The sequence below is a fragment of the Oenanthe melanoleuca genome, chromosome 3, assembly GCF_029582105.1.
Source record: "Oenanthe melanoleuca isolate GR-GAL-2019-014 chromosome 3, OMel1.0, whole genome shotgun sequence".
Taxonomy (NCBI): domain Eukaryota; kingdom Metazoa; phylum Chordata; class Aves; order Passeriformes; family Muscicapidae; genus Oenanthe; species Oenanthe melanoleuca.
The window spans coordinates 52,490,577-52,506,927 of NC_079336.1; the positions used below are offsets into that span (position 1 = coordinate 52,490,577).

A 16,351-nucleotide genomic window follows, 5' to 3' on the forward strand; every position below is an offset into this window, starting at 1 on the left:
TGAGTGTCACGCTCTTCAAGTTTGTTAACGGTAAGGTCAGCTCAAAGCTTTTGCCTGGAATTACCTGTGTAACCTCTCTAGACCTTCTCTAACCACTCTGTCACCTTTCTTGTATTCAAATTAGCCACAGTTTTAGGCTATCATGACACACACCGTACAAGGGACTCCACCCAGGTTCATGTGCAGTCACCATAGCTTTGTATAAATTCTTTTTCAGCTGCAGGGTGAACCAGATTAATTCTCTGATCTGACTGAAAATCAACCTCATGTAAGAATTAAGTGGAACCAACTTAACTCTTGTCAGGGAATTAAATATCCTCTAAAGATGGAAGCAAGCACAGACTCACTGGCAGGCAAGCCTAGCACTCATTACAAGTAGCAGGCATTGCCCTTTATCTACCATGAAAGAAGCACCTGTGGACATGACAGCTCTGCTGCACATCCTGTGTGCTGACTCATGACACTGCTGCCATGTGTGTGCAAGAGCATGCGTCTCTGCAGAGCACTACTGCTGACATCCAACTGCACTGCTGGAACACAACCTCTGCTGAGACACCCCAAAACAACTTAGTCACGGAAGTAAGACTGGGAAATGCTAAATAAACAGTTCTCATGTAGCTTTCAACAAGAAGGAATCTGAGATTCTGGACAAATAAGGCAAATGTCACTCACCAGAGATGAAGCTGGTTCTGATTAGTCTGTGGCACAGCAGCCAAGGAATGAAGATGGCTGAGGAGCTGGACTCTGTAGTGAGGCTGGATGTGATGCATCCGATAGCTGAACATTTCCAGCAGAGTGTGCAAAATTCCCCATGCATGAGATTTGAACACTGTTGGTAGGAGCTGACCTTATTAAAAAGAGTTTGTAAAGTAAGTTTTACAACTGATCACACCTTGAAATACAAATATAGAGTACACTGCTTTTATTAGGCTGTAAGTCAGACACTTGATTTGAAAAGTGTATTACCTTCAAAGAGCTTATGTGCAAGTGCTGTCTGAAGATGTAAATGTATAGAGCTTAATAATTTTTTTAATAAAGACATACAGCAGACATACAAATTATTTTAACAAAAGCAATTAAGTGTCCTGCATGTCTTAAAAAAAAACATAACTTTGTTTATGTTTTTCCATTAAGCATGTTTTTACACAGCACAGCACAACTGGAAAGGTCCTGGACATACAAGTGATGGCACAAAGGGATAGCAGCACAACTAGCCTGGAATTTACTGCAGCACTAAGACAACTTTCAAGATTTCTTTTACATTAAACTAATTTATATATGCTGCATCATTATATTTTCAGTTTTACTTGGTTTCCAGTTTCCATTAAACAAAAATACTACTTTAACAAAAAGAAAGGGGAAAAAAAGAAAAGGTTTTCTTTCTTACTGATAAAGCCTTTGATGCCCAAGGATTCTATTTCCATATAAACCAACAGGCGACTATAGGTTTCCACAAGAGCAGGAGCCAAGGCCACACTAGATTTTGCATGAGCCAGCTTAATTACCCTTGTAGCTATGCTGTGAATCAGACTGAGGAAAGAAAGTGTTTTTGAATCAAAAACATGGAATTGAAATTTAACATATATTTAAAGTAAATTAATAGATCTATATATGACATGTCCAGCCACAGAAAGCATTTCTGATGATAATTAGCTACACACAGATTTATGGGTTAAAAAAAAAAAAGCTAAACTAGCTGCATATACTGTACCTCATTTTGGCATGAACTGTGAGTGAGTCCAAGAGGTTCATCGGCAATGGGGTGATAGACCCTGATGCCATGCAATTAGTCCCCGGAAGAGGCGTCCTCATGTTGCCATTTCCATAAATAGTCTCTACAAGTACACCCATTGGCAAAGTGAAACACTCTGAATTGGTTGAGTAAGCATTGCACAACAAGGCAATTTTGTAGTCATTCATCTGTAAGTTTTTATTCCTTAAGCTTTGTTGCAAAAACCTGTGTGCCGAAAAGATTAAACATTAAGCAGAAACTGCATGCATTCCAGGAATACAGCTACAACAATCTCAGTCAAAAAACTCATTACAAAATAGTAGAAAGAAATCAAAATAGTTATTAATTGTATCACATCAAAACAACTACTTCCTATGGCGCAGTTTCACCATGTTACAAATTTTCTACATTGGAGAAATACCTCAGGAGAAAAACACAGTTAAAAATCACCTTTTCAGATAAAAAATTTAACCCAATGTCCTGCTTACTGACGTTTTCCAAACCACAGTATAACTAAACAAAATTGTCCATTTAGTTTCAGATTCTCCATCAGTAATAAAGACATTATTCTGAGATAAAATATTTAATGCTGGAAAACAGCATTCACTTTTTATTAAATATTTTGAGTTTGAGCTCTGTTTTTCTGAATGACTTTGAAGTCACTCGATAACCTTTATACAGCATCCCATCATACAATACATCCTGAATACAGACTTGGAACTGCCTATTTCATTATGCCTAAACATAAATCAGAACATAACAAGACCCCCACACTTACTCATGGTGAAGTTTAAGAGAATGAGGAATGGGAATCTGCAACTTGGAGTTGTCACTCTGGGCCTTCCGGTTCAGATGAATCCAAATGCAGGTCATTGCAAAAGCATGAGTTGACTGGGGTTTGTTAATATCAGGTACAGGAATATACTAAAGAAAGAACATAGGAATGTGACATACCACATGGATTAATGTGCAGAAAACCAACATAGATAGCCAATATTCACAAGATCAGGGGTTTTTTTCTGACTTGCTACACCATCAGGAACATTTTTAAAGAACAGATTCTACCCTCATCAGTGTTTGTAATTTTAAATCAAGAGCTATGAAAAAGATCTGCACCTCAGTAATTATTCTGAAAAACACCTAAACCAAACAAATTATCTAAGACCTTGGCAAAAGGAAATTCATGCTTAAGAGCATACAGTTTCCAGACTTATACAGTTGCAAAGCATGTGCTTTTTCTCTGAGCCTCACACTTACACATTCAGAAACCAGTTATGGTATTTGCTTCCACAGTAGGTACTCAGTGGTTCAACAGTATTTTCTGAAAACTCTGAATTGTTCAGTGTCCCAGTAAATCTTCAAACATAAATACACTTCTCATGAAAAGGTACAGATATAACCCAAAATTTAAAAGTTTTGGATCCAGACTTAGCTACAGTACTGCCATCGGAAAAGGAACTCTGGCTCTCTCTCCCCTTTTGCCAACATTCACATTTGGTTCCCTTTGATACAGCTACTGCTGCATAAACACCACTGACAACGTGAGACAGCACTAATACAACATCAACAGAATAGCAAGGCAGATCCTCTTCAGAACAATGGTCAGACATAACATTTTAAGTGCTTGTGAAACTGAATCTTAAAAAATGCTCCCTAGGATTCAGTTTCAAAAGCACTTAAAATGTAGCACTTAAAAAGCACCAGTCAAAGACTTTCAGTAAGTGTAACTTGGAGCCACCACTACAGCTTAAGTAAATAGTCCTATTGCTCTTCTAGTATTTAATGCTGACAAAAGCAATTGAAATCTCCTGACACAAATTGTACTGCAGAATTCCTGTGGGTCAAAACTAATGTAGCAGGGGAGAAAATTGTTATATATGAGTTTGATTCATCACAGGGTTGTATTATTTTATCCATTCACCCAAAGTAAAAACCACTATGAAAAGAGTAAGCAATCAGGATTTCACACTGACTCTGCTGCCAGAATTAAAGCTTAAGAACTTTGTGTAAGTGTCCCTTCCTCAGGAACTTTTAATTCTAGAGGGATGTACAAAGCATGGATATGATTTGATTTGCCCCTGCAGAATGAATTTAACGTACTATTCTGTTTCAGCCCAGATGTAACAATAGAATTACACATTATTCCTTTACAGTCTCCTCAGTGCTTTAACAAACTCCTCAAAACTTTAGCCAAACTAAAGCCAAGGAAGAGAGGAATTAACACAGGTCTTTCTTGCCCCTTAAACCAAACATGATTATATGGACATGAAATCCTCAAAACAACTTATGAAACATCTCCCTTCAACAATGCAGCACACTTTTAATATCAGAGACTTACTTCTTTCTCAGGATACAGGAGGTCAAACAGCTTCATAACTGGGAGGAAGTCAGCCAGTGCATTCTTCTGGATGCTGCCAGAGATGAACTGGAGTAGCACCCACATCAGGTGGTCTCTCCCCTTAATGAGACCACGGCCTGCCAACTGTCAAGAACACTCAGTAACACACAAATACAGCATGCAGAAGAAAAATCACTGCAAAGATTCTTACAGAAGTAAAAGGGCAGACTAAAACAGTTTCAGCAGAGAATTGTATAGCAGGACTTAGGCAGAAACATACATTTTTTTCAAAAAGAAGAGAAATAGGTATGTTAGTTGTAACACATGAATGGACTCCGTGAGGGCCACAACAATTAATGGTAAGATTTAAAATACATTTAACGACTGAGGATCACTGCTTTGAAAAACTAGCAACACTTAAATACTGGTCTTAAATTGTCACCTTGTAGCCCTGTAGCAAAGTACAGTATTATCACTGCCAGTGTCAGACCACAGGTTTTATAAATTCTTACAAGGGAAGTCCCTGAGCCAGAACAACTTTGGCTTGCTTCATCTCGACTCACCTGGGGTTTTCTTGGCTGATTAACTTCTTTATCTGTAACAGCAACTCTCTAGTAACTAATATTCTAGTCTTATCTTGCTTACTGTAGTTTTATACTAGATTTGTGCAATTTATTGTATAATGCCTATTGCTTCAATGGTTTATTAACAGTAATTACTGTTAATAAAATAATGTTAATAAATTACTGTAATTAATGTAGGAATACAGCCCTGGTAAAACTAATTTCCGGGTAAACAAAGAGAGCAGAGAACTACAATCCACCGCAAGTGGAACACAACATGCACAGTAAATTTTACGTGACACGGAACTGTGGACAAATGAAGATAGAGCAATGTGTTGTGCATATTGGAAACTGCATCTAAATAGCCACATGCTGATCCTACAGCAAGGAGAAAGAACATCCCTACCCTACCATCAACAGCATCTCAGCAAAGAGCTCAGGATGTTGCTAGCTGACTGTAACCCCTCCTTTCCCTTCTTATGGAGGACTGGCATCACCACCCTTAGAACCCTGAGCACCAGAGGAAAGGGCAAATAGTAGTATCAGTTTTAATGGAATTATTACTAGGAAGTAATAATAACTTGGGACTGTATCGCCATAATTGGATAAATTACCTTTGATTGCTTGAGTAGATTGATTAGACAAACAGCAAGTTCTTACATCCATCTGCGTGGCATGTTTTTTTAGTCCACAAACAGAACAGGGCACTCACTCTGTTCAAAATTCGTTTGTAAACTGGATGCAACAGCACAGTACTTAGATCTTCTGAATTATGCCTGTTTATCTCTTTATTCTAGTTATCAGCACACTTTGAATCCAAATAAAATGCAACACGCTGTAACTGAATATGCTAAAAACACACCTAGCTCACCATAGATTAGCACCATAACTTGAGAATTTGACTCCTAAAGAGAACAGTGATTAAGAATTTAATCATAAGGTACTTCTTGTAGGGATGAATGACACTTTAAATAAAAATACTGGTTTTGTTTTTTAAATCCCTCTTACCATGTGGGAGCGGTACAAACAATTTACCTTTTGATGGAGGGACAGGACCATATGAGGAAAACTTGCAAACTGAAAGAGCACAAAGAAAATGAGCTGGCTGGAGAGATGCTGCCACAGAAGCTGACTGGTTCCACCATCATCAAACTTCTCTTCAGTCTCAGACCGTTCCATGGCATACACCACAAGATCCACCAGCTGGTCCTCCAGCACAGGGCAACGTTGCTTGTGCTGTAAGGCAGAGATCAGATACAGTATTCCAAAAGCCTTGCCATTAACTCCAGAACTTGCACAGTTGCAGTTACAATACAGTATTTTGACAGAAGGCTGGGAAGCATGAGATGAAGTCTGAACTTAAGTTAAGGATAAGCCAGTATATTAAAGCCGCACTATGTTACAGGTCACAATGCTTTTTACATTTTTATTATATATTTCGTAATTCCCTAGTCAGTTCCAAAACACAGCTCATCAACACAGAGATAATATCTGGGTTTTTTTCTGCTGTTCTATAGTAAATTCAGGCAGAATGTTATTTCTCTGACTCCACACTCACAGAAAAGAAAGCCCACTCTCTAAACACAGGTGAGGGTTCTTTCATTTGGTTTGGGGTTTTTTTCTGTTTTTTTTTTTTCATTCCTTCTTTTCTCCATTAAGTCCATTTCAAAAGTAGGGATCACCATACAGAAAATGTATGAATTATACTATCAAATTCAGAGGAAGCATCCCAATACACAGTGAAGGTATTTGATGACTATTCTCTTTTTCACTCTCATATTGGGTTCACCTATGGCCTGCAACTAGCAGCAGAATTAACATCTGGTTAATACCCCTATAACTAAACTAGATGCTGTCCTATTGACATATCATCACAGGTTTCAACATGAAAAAGACTTGAAAATTAATCAGTGCTGTGTTCTACATACTGTAAATAGAACAGAAATTACACATCAGTGAGGAGCCCCTTGGATGTTGGACTGCCAGAGTCTTCACACTGAGATATGCAAACCCAGAAATAATTTAAAATTATCATCATCTCTGATGATTTTTAATAATGATCAAGTAAGGAATGCATTATATATTCAGATACATTCTGTTAGTACAGATGTATATAAAATAGGTCCACTACCGGTAATTTGGAACTCAGATCATAAATCTGCAGCTCAAGACTACCAAGTATAATGTCACATGTTACGAGATCTTCAGTGCAACAACTTTTTGTTATTATTCTGCATTTGTATTGATACACTCACCTAATGTACTATAACTAATGAAAAAAAACCATGGAGAATTTAACTTATCTCAGAAAGTGCTAGGACTTTGGAAATAATCTAACCTGTTTGTTTCAATGCAATCTGTAGTCAGGAATGGTCACATTTTTTCTTTTTTTTTTTTTTATTTGGCCCGATGCCTGTAACATAATGCAGCCTTAAAGAAAAAATTATTACTTTATGATACAAAAGAAAAGGAACTGAGCTGCTCAAACACTAATCATGAAAATGCATTATCCCTTTCTAGAGGCAAAAAGGTGTATGTAAAAAAGTTTTAAAAGATCACCCCAATACTCATAAAACATTTTAAGGATGCCTTAGATGAATTCTTTGACTTACAAGCCAGGCGGCCTAAAAAAAGGCTAATATAAAGATATTATAAAAGTAAAGAGAGATGCTGAAAGGAGATGCTTGTTCTACCTTCATTGATGGTAGTCTTTTGCTATGAAAAAAAAAGAGATTCTCTTCAATTAAAAATAGAATGCAAGAATTGGAAACGTTGACAAAATACAGTGAACAGCATCCCCTGTTGCATGCTCTTTGCCAGCTCAAAACTGCAGAAAGCTACAATTCCAGCTGTGCCTTCTTGAAGCATGCTTAACACAAACCTCTGGCTAAGACAGAAAGCACCGATGATACCTTTTCTCCCAGTATGCAATGTCATTATCACAGACCAACCACGGTACAGGTTTACAGAGAGCAGTATTGGCACCGGCACTCCAGAACACTTGGGGTCTTTGGTGGCTCGTTTTTCTCCCCCTCCCAAAGCAACTAATTATGAAGCAGAGCAGGGTGCAACAGACAACACTACAGACTAGTTTATAATCCAGCATGCAAAACTACTATGTACAGGGCTTGAAATTCAATAGTTTGCTAAGCACTGGGTTAATTTCCAAAAGCCTAATCATGTTAGGCTACATTAATTTGGAATGAAGTTATTCAAAGAACACAAAAGGAAAAACATTACTATTAAAAAGAGAGCCAGAATTTCCAGCAGGAATTTTTGCTATTCTGAATAATTCTAAGATTGGGAAAAGTTTAAGAGCCAGGAAATTAAAAAAATGAATTCAAGCTTTTATTCTGAAAACCACACATTCATTGCTTTAAAAACTATTTTCCCTCAGAAAAATAGCAGTGCATCATATTCTATCCTCATTAATTTAATTTTCTGGCAATTTTTTTCTGTATTTTCAGTGAATATACATTTTTGCAAAGATTTTGTATCTATAGTTTCGGAACTCTTCAAAATAGAATACTGCACAGGAATTTGCAGGATTGGGCCCTTGTTTTATTAATTGCTCACAAGTAAAAGAAAATCTCAGTATAAATTGAGATGAATAAAATTGTAGGTGAGAGCTGCTTGCCCTCACATAAAAAAGTAGGAATTTATGTTTTGGCGTGGCTTAAGTAAAACAAAAATGAATAACAAAAAACCTCCAAATACTAGATTAATTATGAAAAAATGCAGCATTCAAAATCACTATGCTTTTCCCCTAAAGTAAACATGACTGATTTTACAATTTGGTTGTACAAACACATTCTCCATTTTGTTCTGAAAATAACATTTAAAGATCTGAAAACACATGATTTCACTGAAAGCATTATTAAAATATGAAGAAATACAGGGAAGAAAAAGTGCTTTTATGATAACTCAACACTAAAATTTTTCAAGACCGGCCCTCTAATGGACTAGTAGTATTTCTTTAAGTGGATCAGAGTGTCAGCTGGATGGTGGCTTGTTGTTCTTATTTGGGTTTGCATTTTTAATTCCTTCTTTTTTCTGGGATGTTAAGACAGGGTGGGTATCAAAGGGCGGGTATCAAATGGTGGGGCAGGGGCATGGCTAGCATTAGAAGTATTTTCAAAAAGAAAAATATTTTAAGGAGTCAGTAAGGTTGGCTGATGGCTCTGAAAGCTTTTGAGTATTTTAAACAAACAACATTTAGTAAATGTCTACACTTAAGAAATGGACTCAGAAGGATCAAATCACAGAGGCAAAGACCCCTACAAGAGTAAATGGTAAAGAGTAAATGGTGTCTCTAAAAGTCCAATTCAAAATGCCTAAAGTAGTCAAAACATGACAGAACTACTCCCACACTTCCATTTTCCAAAACTTCATGCTAGGAGGACACAAAACCTTAAACCTTATTGTTTATATTATACCTGATGCTATCATCTCTTCCAAGTTTGGCAGCCATTCTCAAGTTTCCCTCATTAAAAAAAGCAATAACTTTCAACAAGGAACATATACGTGAGTGTTCTCAACACACACCCTTACAATCAGAAACATACGAAAAATAATCACACCCCTTAAACTAAGTACTTTGCCACATTACCACCATAAAATTGGATAGTAAGATACCAGCATCAACTGAAATTTTAAAAATAAAAGTGTAAGTCAGTATTTAAATATTCCATAATGTCATTCCTTTCACTTAACAGCTCTGCTTGCAACACCTTCCCCATGCTAATTATCCTGGTTTGTAGCTAGCAGAGAACACCTGCACAGAGTAAGGCATAGATAACCCGCAGAGCACTGCTGGTTTAAAAGGTGACCACTCAAATACACTATTTAAAGAGCAAATTCATTAATACAATAGCTGCTAATTAAACATTTTTACATTACAGAAGCAAGACACCTGAAAATTACCTCCTCTCTCAAATATTCCTCAAACCAGAGAAATCAAAATAACAGTTTTTGATTGATTAGAGGACTGCAACAAGATCCTAATTATGCAAGCAAAAATGGCATTTTATTCTTCATGCAATTCTGGACATAAAGAGAAGGTAAAGATATAAATCAAAGCATCCAAAGCGAGTTCATGTCCTTAAGACATTAGTTCCATTTTAAGAAACAACTGTAAGATCCCTAAACCAAATCTTAATGTGGTATCAGTGCACTAAGACACTCTGAACTGTTAATAATTTTTCAAAAAACCCAAATTGTTATATAGTTCAAAAAATTATTTCAAGAAATAACTAAGCATTGAAATTGACACCCCAGCTACCAGAATATAAATTGACATAGAATCGTAGAGTCATTTAGATTGGAGAAGACCCTTAAGATAAGATTTCAACTGCAAACCATAATGTACAGGAAGGAATACAATTTAAATTTCCACTTTCCATAGACCAATTCAAACAGATATACAAGAGTATGTACTGTCCCACACAGAAGTACACAGTAGCAAAAACTCAAGAGTCCCCAGACACCAACAAAAGAAACATTTTGAAGTCCATATTATTACATCTGGACTTAAAACCACATACTTGATAAGTGTATTGGAAAACCTAATCCCACAAGAAAACTTAGAATTCTGAAAGGAACACATGAATCTATAAACATATGAAATTTTACCTTCATTTTTCTCCCTGAAAGGTTAACAGGACATCTGGACTTGTGTATTTTTTACACAACTCAGAGATGGCTTGAGTGGATGGTTTTCTAACACAGATCTGCTTACTTAAGACTGAACCACAAAATTTCGTTGTTCATCTTCAAGAATATTTGAGAACTAGGACAAATCTGGCTGAACCATACCTAGATTGTGATGCCAAAAGATTCAAATGAAGGCTCCAATCCTGCAACTGGATCTGTGTAAATAGTTGACAGGGCATACAAGCAACTCCACATAAATAATTAATGATCATAAATAAATAATGATCATTGTGTTGAGGTGTTTCTGTATTTACTCTGAAACAAACTCGGCACTATTTGCATTTCTAAGTGTCTTCTATTATAGTGACAGTTCAATTTCTGCAGGTTATTTCTCTAATAATAAAATACAAGATTATCAGCCATTTTATGAAAGCATTGATATAGTTACACAACTTCTGAAAAGCATGCTACTATTTCTGTCAGGCGGCTACATTAACAAATTGAAATATAACAAAGGTCATTTGTACCTAAAAGCAAGTAAAATTTTAATTTTTTCCACAGTTTTATGCAGAGTATATTAACATTTAAATGGAACATATTTCCTGTTCTATACCACTGTACCACCCACCTCTATATCTGTATTTTCTATCACAAATTCTCAACTCACAAATTTTCAACATCTTTATGCTGGTGTAACTGTAGAACCACAGCTATAGTTCATGTTCTGTCAGCATTTCCTTTATAAGCTACATTCTTCACATTTGTTCCTTGGCCATAAAAGTTCACGTCAGGATGAAACATTGTGTAGGAATTCCTATACTAGCAAACAAATTTTAAAAAGTATAATTTAATACATTTTATTTCTTTAATTACTTTTAGAGGATGGTGAAGTAGGAGTTAAAACTCAGCATTTTTAACATAAATGTGGGGTTTCTTTTACATTAAAGGAGAGACCATATATAGTTAGAAGAATAAAATGGGTTCAATATAATTTTTATCTATATCTTGTATTATTTACCAGCTACAAGGTGGATAGAAGAATAGTTTTGTTTATCAACTCAATGCAGACACAGAAAGACACACAAATACTACTCATTTAAACAGTAAACCTAGCAGCTCAAGGTTTAAGGTTTCACATTTCAGCTGCTTTAAATCTCAGGTATAAAATATTGTCATATACAACACAGAGCCAAGATGAAGGAATCTGTGCACTCAAAAACATTGTCCCAGTTCAGAAAATGCACTGGTGTATTCCATTACATTGGGAAATGTACACAAGGTTTCAGGATCATGTAAATTTTATAGTCAAGTTACAAACCTGAAAAAAGTTTCTTAAATGGAAACACTGACACAACCTTCACTATAGTATTGCAAACAGCAACGCTATTTTATAAATCGTAAACACTGTTTTTTTAAAGTAGGTGTGGCAATTATTAGTGTAATGAGGGATAAACTAGAAATATAGCATCCATAATTTTAAATTTCAAGCAGAAGTCCACTTGGTTGACTTGCTCAGGTGTTTATTTATTTGAACATGTAGTCAAAATTTTAAGGAACTATTTTTTGTGTGGTATTCTGCACTATTCTTCCTTCACCTAGATTGGAGAATATTATAATTGCCCGTTGGGAAGTTCTTTACAGAGGCTTCCTAACAATAAGAAAATTCCACTAGTAAACCTTTCTTTTTTTAAATTATGTATTTACAGCCTTATATTTTTACAACTATGTCCAGTGAACGTTTTTCCCACTGGCTTAAGGAAAGAAATTTAGAACTAAAAATCTCTCCTCATCTGAAAATTCCAGCAAAGTAAAAGGTATGATTGGTAAGGGAAAGGGTAGCAGTCCATTGCAACAAAAATTTTAGTATCAAAGGACCACTGACTGTCAGCTTTATGCTACATCTCTCATATCTCTAGAGAATTGTAGTGAGAGTTTGCCCTAGACTAATGGTCCTGCCAATTTCAAGCCCTGGCTGTACATGTATTTTCTACCTGGAATCAGTGGCTACAAAGCGGCCAGCGTATCGTTAGTCACAATACAACAGTAAGGTTGTGAACATACCTGAGCAATGTTCAAGGTCTAGAGCATTGGAGGATGGGCAGGACAAGACAGGACAGAACAAAAATAAAGGAAGAAAAAAAGAAAAGACAAAACAGTGACTATGAGGCCAGCCTCAAGGATCCCCAAGTCAGACTAAGCCCTCCCATTCTAAGGTTTCAAAATAAAAAACGTAACAAAACAAACCCCAGCTTTCAACTATTCTACTACTATAACATTCCAATACAACAGAGTACAACAACACTTTAAAAACCAACTAACAATAACCAGTCTCCTATTGTCTGTCAAAGGTGTACTTGAGGCTGGCCTTATAGGAAAAAAAAGCAATGCAAAAAAAAATCATATTTTAAATCTCTACTTTTCAATTTAACATTCGTAAAGCAATATACAAATGATAGGAATAACAGTGTCCAATTAACCTAATATGATCTCATAAAATAAAAAAAAAATCACTCTCTGTACCTAAACTGTTTTGCTTAGTTAGCTATAGCAAAGAAAAGAGAAAAAGAATAGTGCAGATTCTATGCAGAATTAAATCATGTGTTACACCACAGTACAGTACCTGCTTATTCAGACCTAGCATATTGCAGACCATATCCCTTGAATACGGTTGCTCCAGCACATATCTCAACAAAGCAGTCTGTGGCTCAAACAGATCCTTGAAAAAGAAACAAGCAATCACATACAAACATATATTGCCTCAAGGTTATGTTTAATACTGAGCTTATGTTCAACCGAATAAACAATGTAAGAATGAATGCTGAAGTTATGTAGGCACATATTATCCGGGAAATCATCTTGCTCTCTGGTAAATAAAAGAAATGAGGAGATAATCATAGCTCTTAAGTGGTAGATCTTATGAGGTCCAAGTAGAAGAACGTTCTTCATCCAATAAAAGGATGGTATACTTCTTGGAACAGACTTGAACTCAACGACAACAAGGAAAGACAACGGAGGAAATGCACCAAAACGCATAAAAATGATTTTCACATAATTGGATGTGAAGATATCAGATATGAAACAACTTCATCTGCCAACAGCCTGAATAGCTTTAAATAAAAATGTTATCTGGAGCAGAGTTCAAAACAAACGAGGAGCTGATTCACGCAACATGAAGCTGAAATATGGCACTCCTCATCTAAGGAATGTTGAGCATACTAAAAGCTTACAGGGACTCAAAAAGAGTCTGAACAAGCATTTGGGAGACGATAGTTTACTAAATACAGAGAAACCACATCTGTGTCAGGAAACATACAAAATGATAATGGCTGTAGATTGTGAGCACTATACATCTCACTAGACATACTGCATTTATTTTCTTTCTTAGACATCCAGGTTATGGGGAATGGGATGCAGGACAATATGGATTTTAAATTCTGATCCTTTAAATTCTTTCAGTACACTACTACTTCACACACAGAATTTTAAGTTTAAATATACAAACTTTAAGTTTGAATTGTAAATTATCTTTCCTATGGAATAATGAAGAGCACAGAAAATAAGAAATTACTTTCTCATTCTCTTCCATCTAGCCAATTTTCCAATCAATTCTCTGCTCTTGCTCTCTCACATGCACACACCCCCAAAGCAGAATCCTGGACAGCAGTTATACAAAACACTACTTTCCAGATCCTCTGTATAAAGCTTGAAATCACTGAAATATCCTTCAAAGTTAGCCTAAGTAGAACAGATGGATATTCATGGTTGAATTTTTTTCCTGCTTTAATGACACAGAAGTTTTTTTTACTGAATATAAAGGTTTAATAAAGCATACCTTATCATACGGTAAGAGACCTTTCAAAGGAAAACGAAGGGTTGTAGGATCCAGCTTCCATGAGTTACACATGGCACCCGAGTTATTTACCACAGGCAGGAGACTACAGCGACCTACATGCAATGAAACAAATTCTCAAGCAATGAAACTGGCCCATTGCCTGATCATTTTGATGCAAAAACTGGCTTTGGCCACTGTTATGCTCTCCTTAAATCTCCACTGTTTCCAAGGTTTTCACCACAAGATTGCTTGAAATTGATTTTATTTTTCTAACCAATTTTCAACTAATAAAATATCTAAGCAGTAAGTTCCCATTTATTCACACTGGGTACCCCAAAAATAGAAGTATTTGCAAGTATGAATCTAAAAAAAAAGTACTTACAGATTACCAGAATACTGTTCCTCTGCCATTGCTTGACCTAAGGATTTGATTTTGGCAAACTGACCCCTTTCCACAAAGAAAGAAAACAGCCTTATAAACCTAAATATAATCTAGTCCTTCAATTTCCCTTCACTAACCCTGTGGGCAAGACTGTGTTCAGTAAAGCCAAACACAAGTATGTGTATTCCAATTAAAGTCAATGAAGATCCAGTCAATTCAGTCAGCACAGCCCAGTGAGATAGAAACACATTAAGTGTGCTTGGAAGGCTAAATTTATACCTGTTAGTCAGTGTAGATTAGACAATTAGCCTTTATTTTAGTTGCTTAAACATAAGCATCTGAACTGAGCCCCAAGTAAACCTGTATATCAGCATGTAAATTCAGGTGTCTCAATTTTGACCTCTCTCAGTTCAAATTTCATGACTTCTATTATTCAAACAGGCCATACTATTATCAGATAAAAAAGAAGCAAATAAATATTTATTTATTCCCTTCAATTATATCTATACAAGTCATTTACACATACAACACTTGGAAAAAATAAAATATGATCCCTATCAGTCATATAAATAAAAGGTATGCCACACTTCCAATACAAGAATAACTAGATGTTTCTGAAACAAAATGCTTTGGGAGCATTACAGATGAATTTACATTTTTAATATCTGCACTAAATAAGTTCCATTGCACTAAACCTTGCTCAGAACTAATGCAGCTCTTATTAGACTACTCAAAGCAAAGAGAAAACATTTTTATCTTTTGAAGAAAAATGCAGCAGGCAGCACATTAAAACAGCCAAATTTTGACCATCAGATTTCTAACAATAAATGAACATGAACATGTTCAGAACATGAGCATGTTCAGAAAAATGGAACAAGTACCCATCCAAGCTAAGAAACATTCACCCAGAAGCCTGCAACAAGAGAGGAGAGGCTGAGCAGCTACAAAAGCTCCAATGGAAACTGAATTTAAAACACTCCAAGCCTAACATCCCAGTGGATATGCATTAATTCAAAATCCTAGGGCACAGAAAACAATTTCCCTACTCCACTAGTGACCTAAAATTTTCTACTAGTGACCTGTAATTACAAACCATATGTCCATGTAAAAACTAGCACACTCCCACTACCAGCAGGTAGCAAAACATTATTTTGACCAGATCAATGAATTTTCCCCTTCAAAAAAAACCTGAAGGGAACCAAGTCTGACAAGGAGAGAGATACTAGATGAACAAACTGATGAGGGTAGAGATACTACATGAAACATAAGATCTGAATTATTTTGCTTAGATGATATACAGGTCACAAAAAGTTCTAAGAAAAAAACAGTTCAAAATAAATTAATTTATTTTAAAGCTATTCATTAAGTCATTCCCTTACCGCAAATAGAGTTTATTCTTGCTGTAGGTCTGAAGGTATCCACAAAATCTGACACTAAATTACCCAGTAACTGGGTGGGAAGAGGAGAAAAAAATTAGAGTTTAAGTACCAGACACTGATAAGGAATATTTAAGATTTAAAATACACACGTTGTATGCATTTTAATAAAATATATAGAAATATATTAAAATAACTAGCTTCCTATTTCAAAAAGTTGAAAAAATTATCTGGAATATAAAACCAGAAAATGAAAAATGTGGCATTAGAAAGGCAGCGCAGGAAGCACTCTTCCCCATTTGCACTCAAATAAGAACTGTCTTCTATGCAAACTATGTTATTTAAATAACACTTAGAAATGGATAATTTAAAATAAGCTATAATTTCTGTTCATAACAAATCTCCCACTAAACAATTCCACATAGAAAAATGACCAGCTTAATACAATCTACTTTAAATCTTCTCTCAAAAGACAG

The 16,351-nt window shown here is 35.7% G+C and overlaps 1 protein-coding gene across 2 annotated transcripts in view; it reads right to left on the reverse strand.

Annotated features, from left to right (window-relative positions):
- Positions 1 to 16,351, reverse strand: part of MED23 (mediator complex subunit 23) — a 36,887-nt gene that overhangs the window by 14,263 nt on the left and 6,273 nt on the right. The window contains exons 8-17 of one of the 2 annotated variants that reach the window (XM_056487645.1): positions 15,879 to 15,948; positions 14,118 to 14,230; positions 12,906 to 13,001; positions 12,347 to 12,364; positions 5,669 to 5,869; positions 4,071 to 4,214; positions 2,511 to 2,656; positions 1,712 to 1,957; positions 1,388 to 1,530; positions 673 to 847 (exon numbers count right to left, since the gene is read on the reverse strand). In XM_056487645.1, coding sequence (XP_056343620.1) covers positions 673 to 847; positions 1,388 to 1,530; positions 1,712 to 1,957; positions 2,511 to 2,656; positions 4,071 to 4,214; positions 5,669 to 5,869; positions 12,347 to 12,364; positions 12,906 to 13,001; positions 14,118 to 14,230; positions 15,879 to 15,948 — 1,352 coding nt within the window. The remainder of the gene's footprint in view (positions 1 to 672; positions 848 to 1,387; positions 1,531 to 1,711; positions 1,958 to 2,510; positions 2,657 to 4,070; positions 4,215 to 5,668; positions 5,870 to 12,346; positions 12,365 to 12,905; positions 13,002 to 14,117; positions 14,231 to 15,878; positions 15,949 to 16,351) is intronic. The other variant, XM_056487646.1, reaches the window with a different exon arrangement.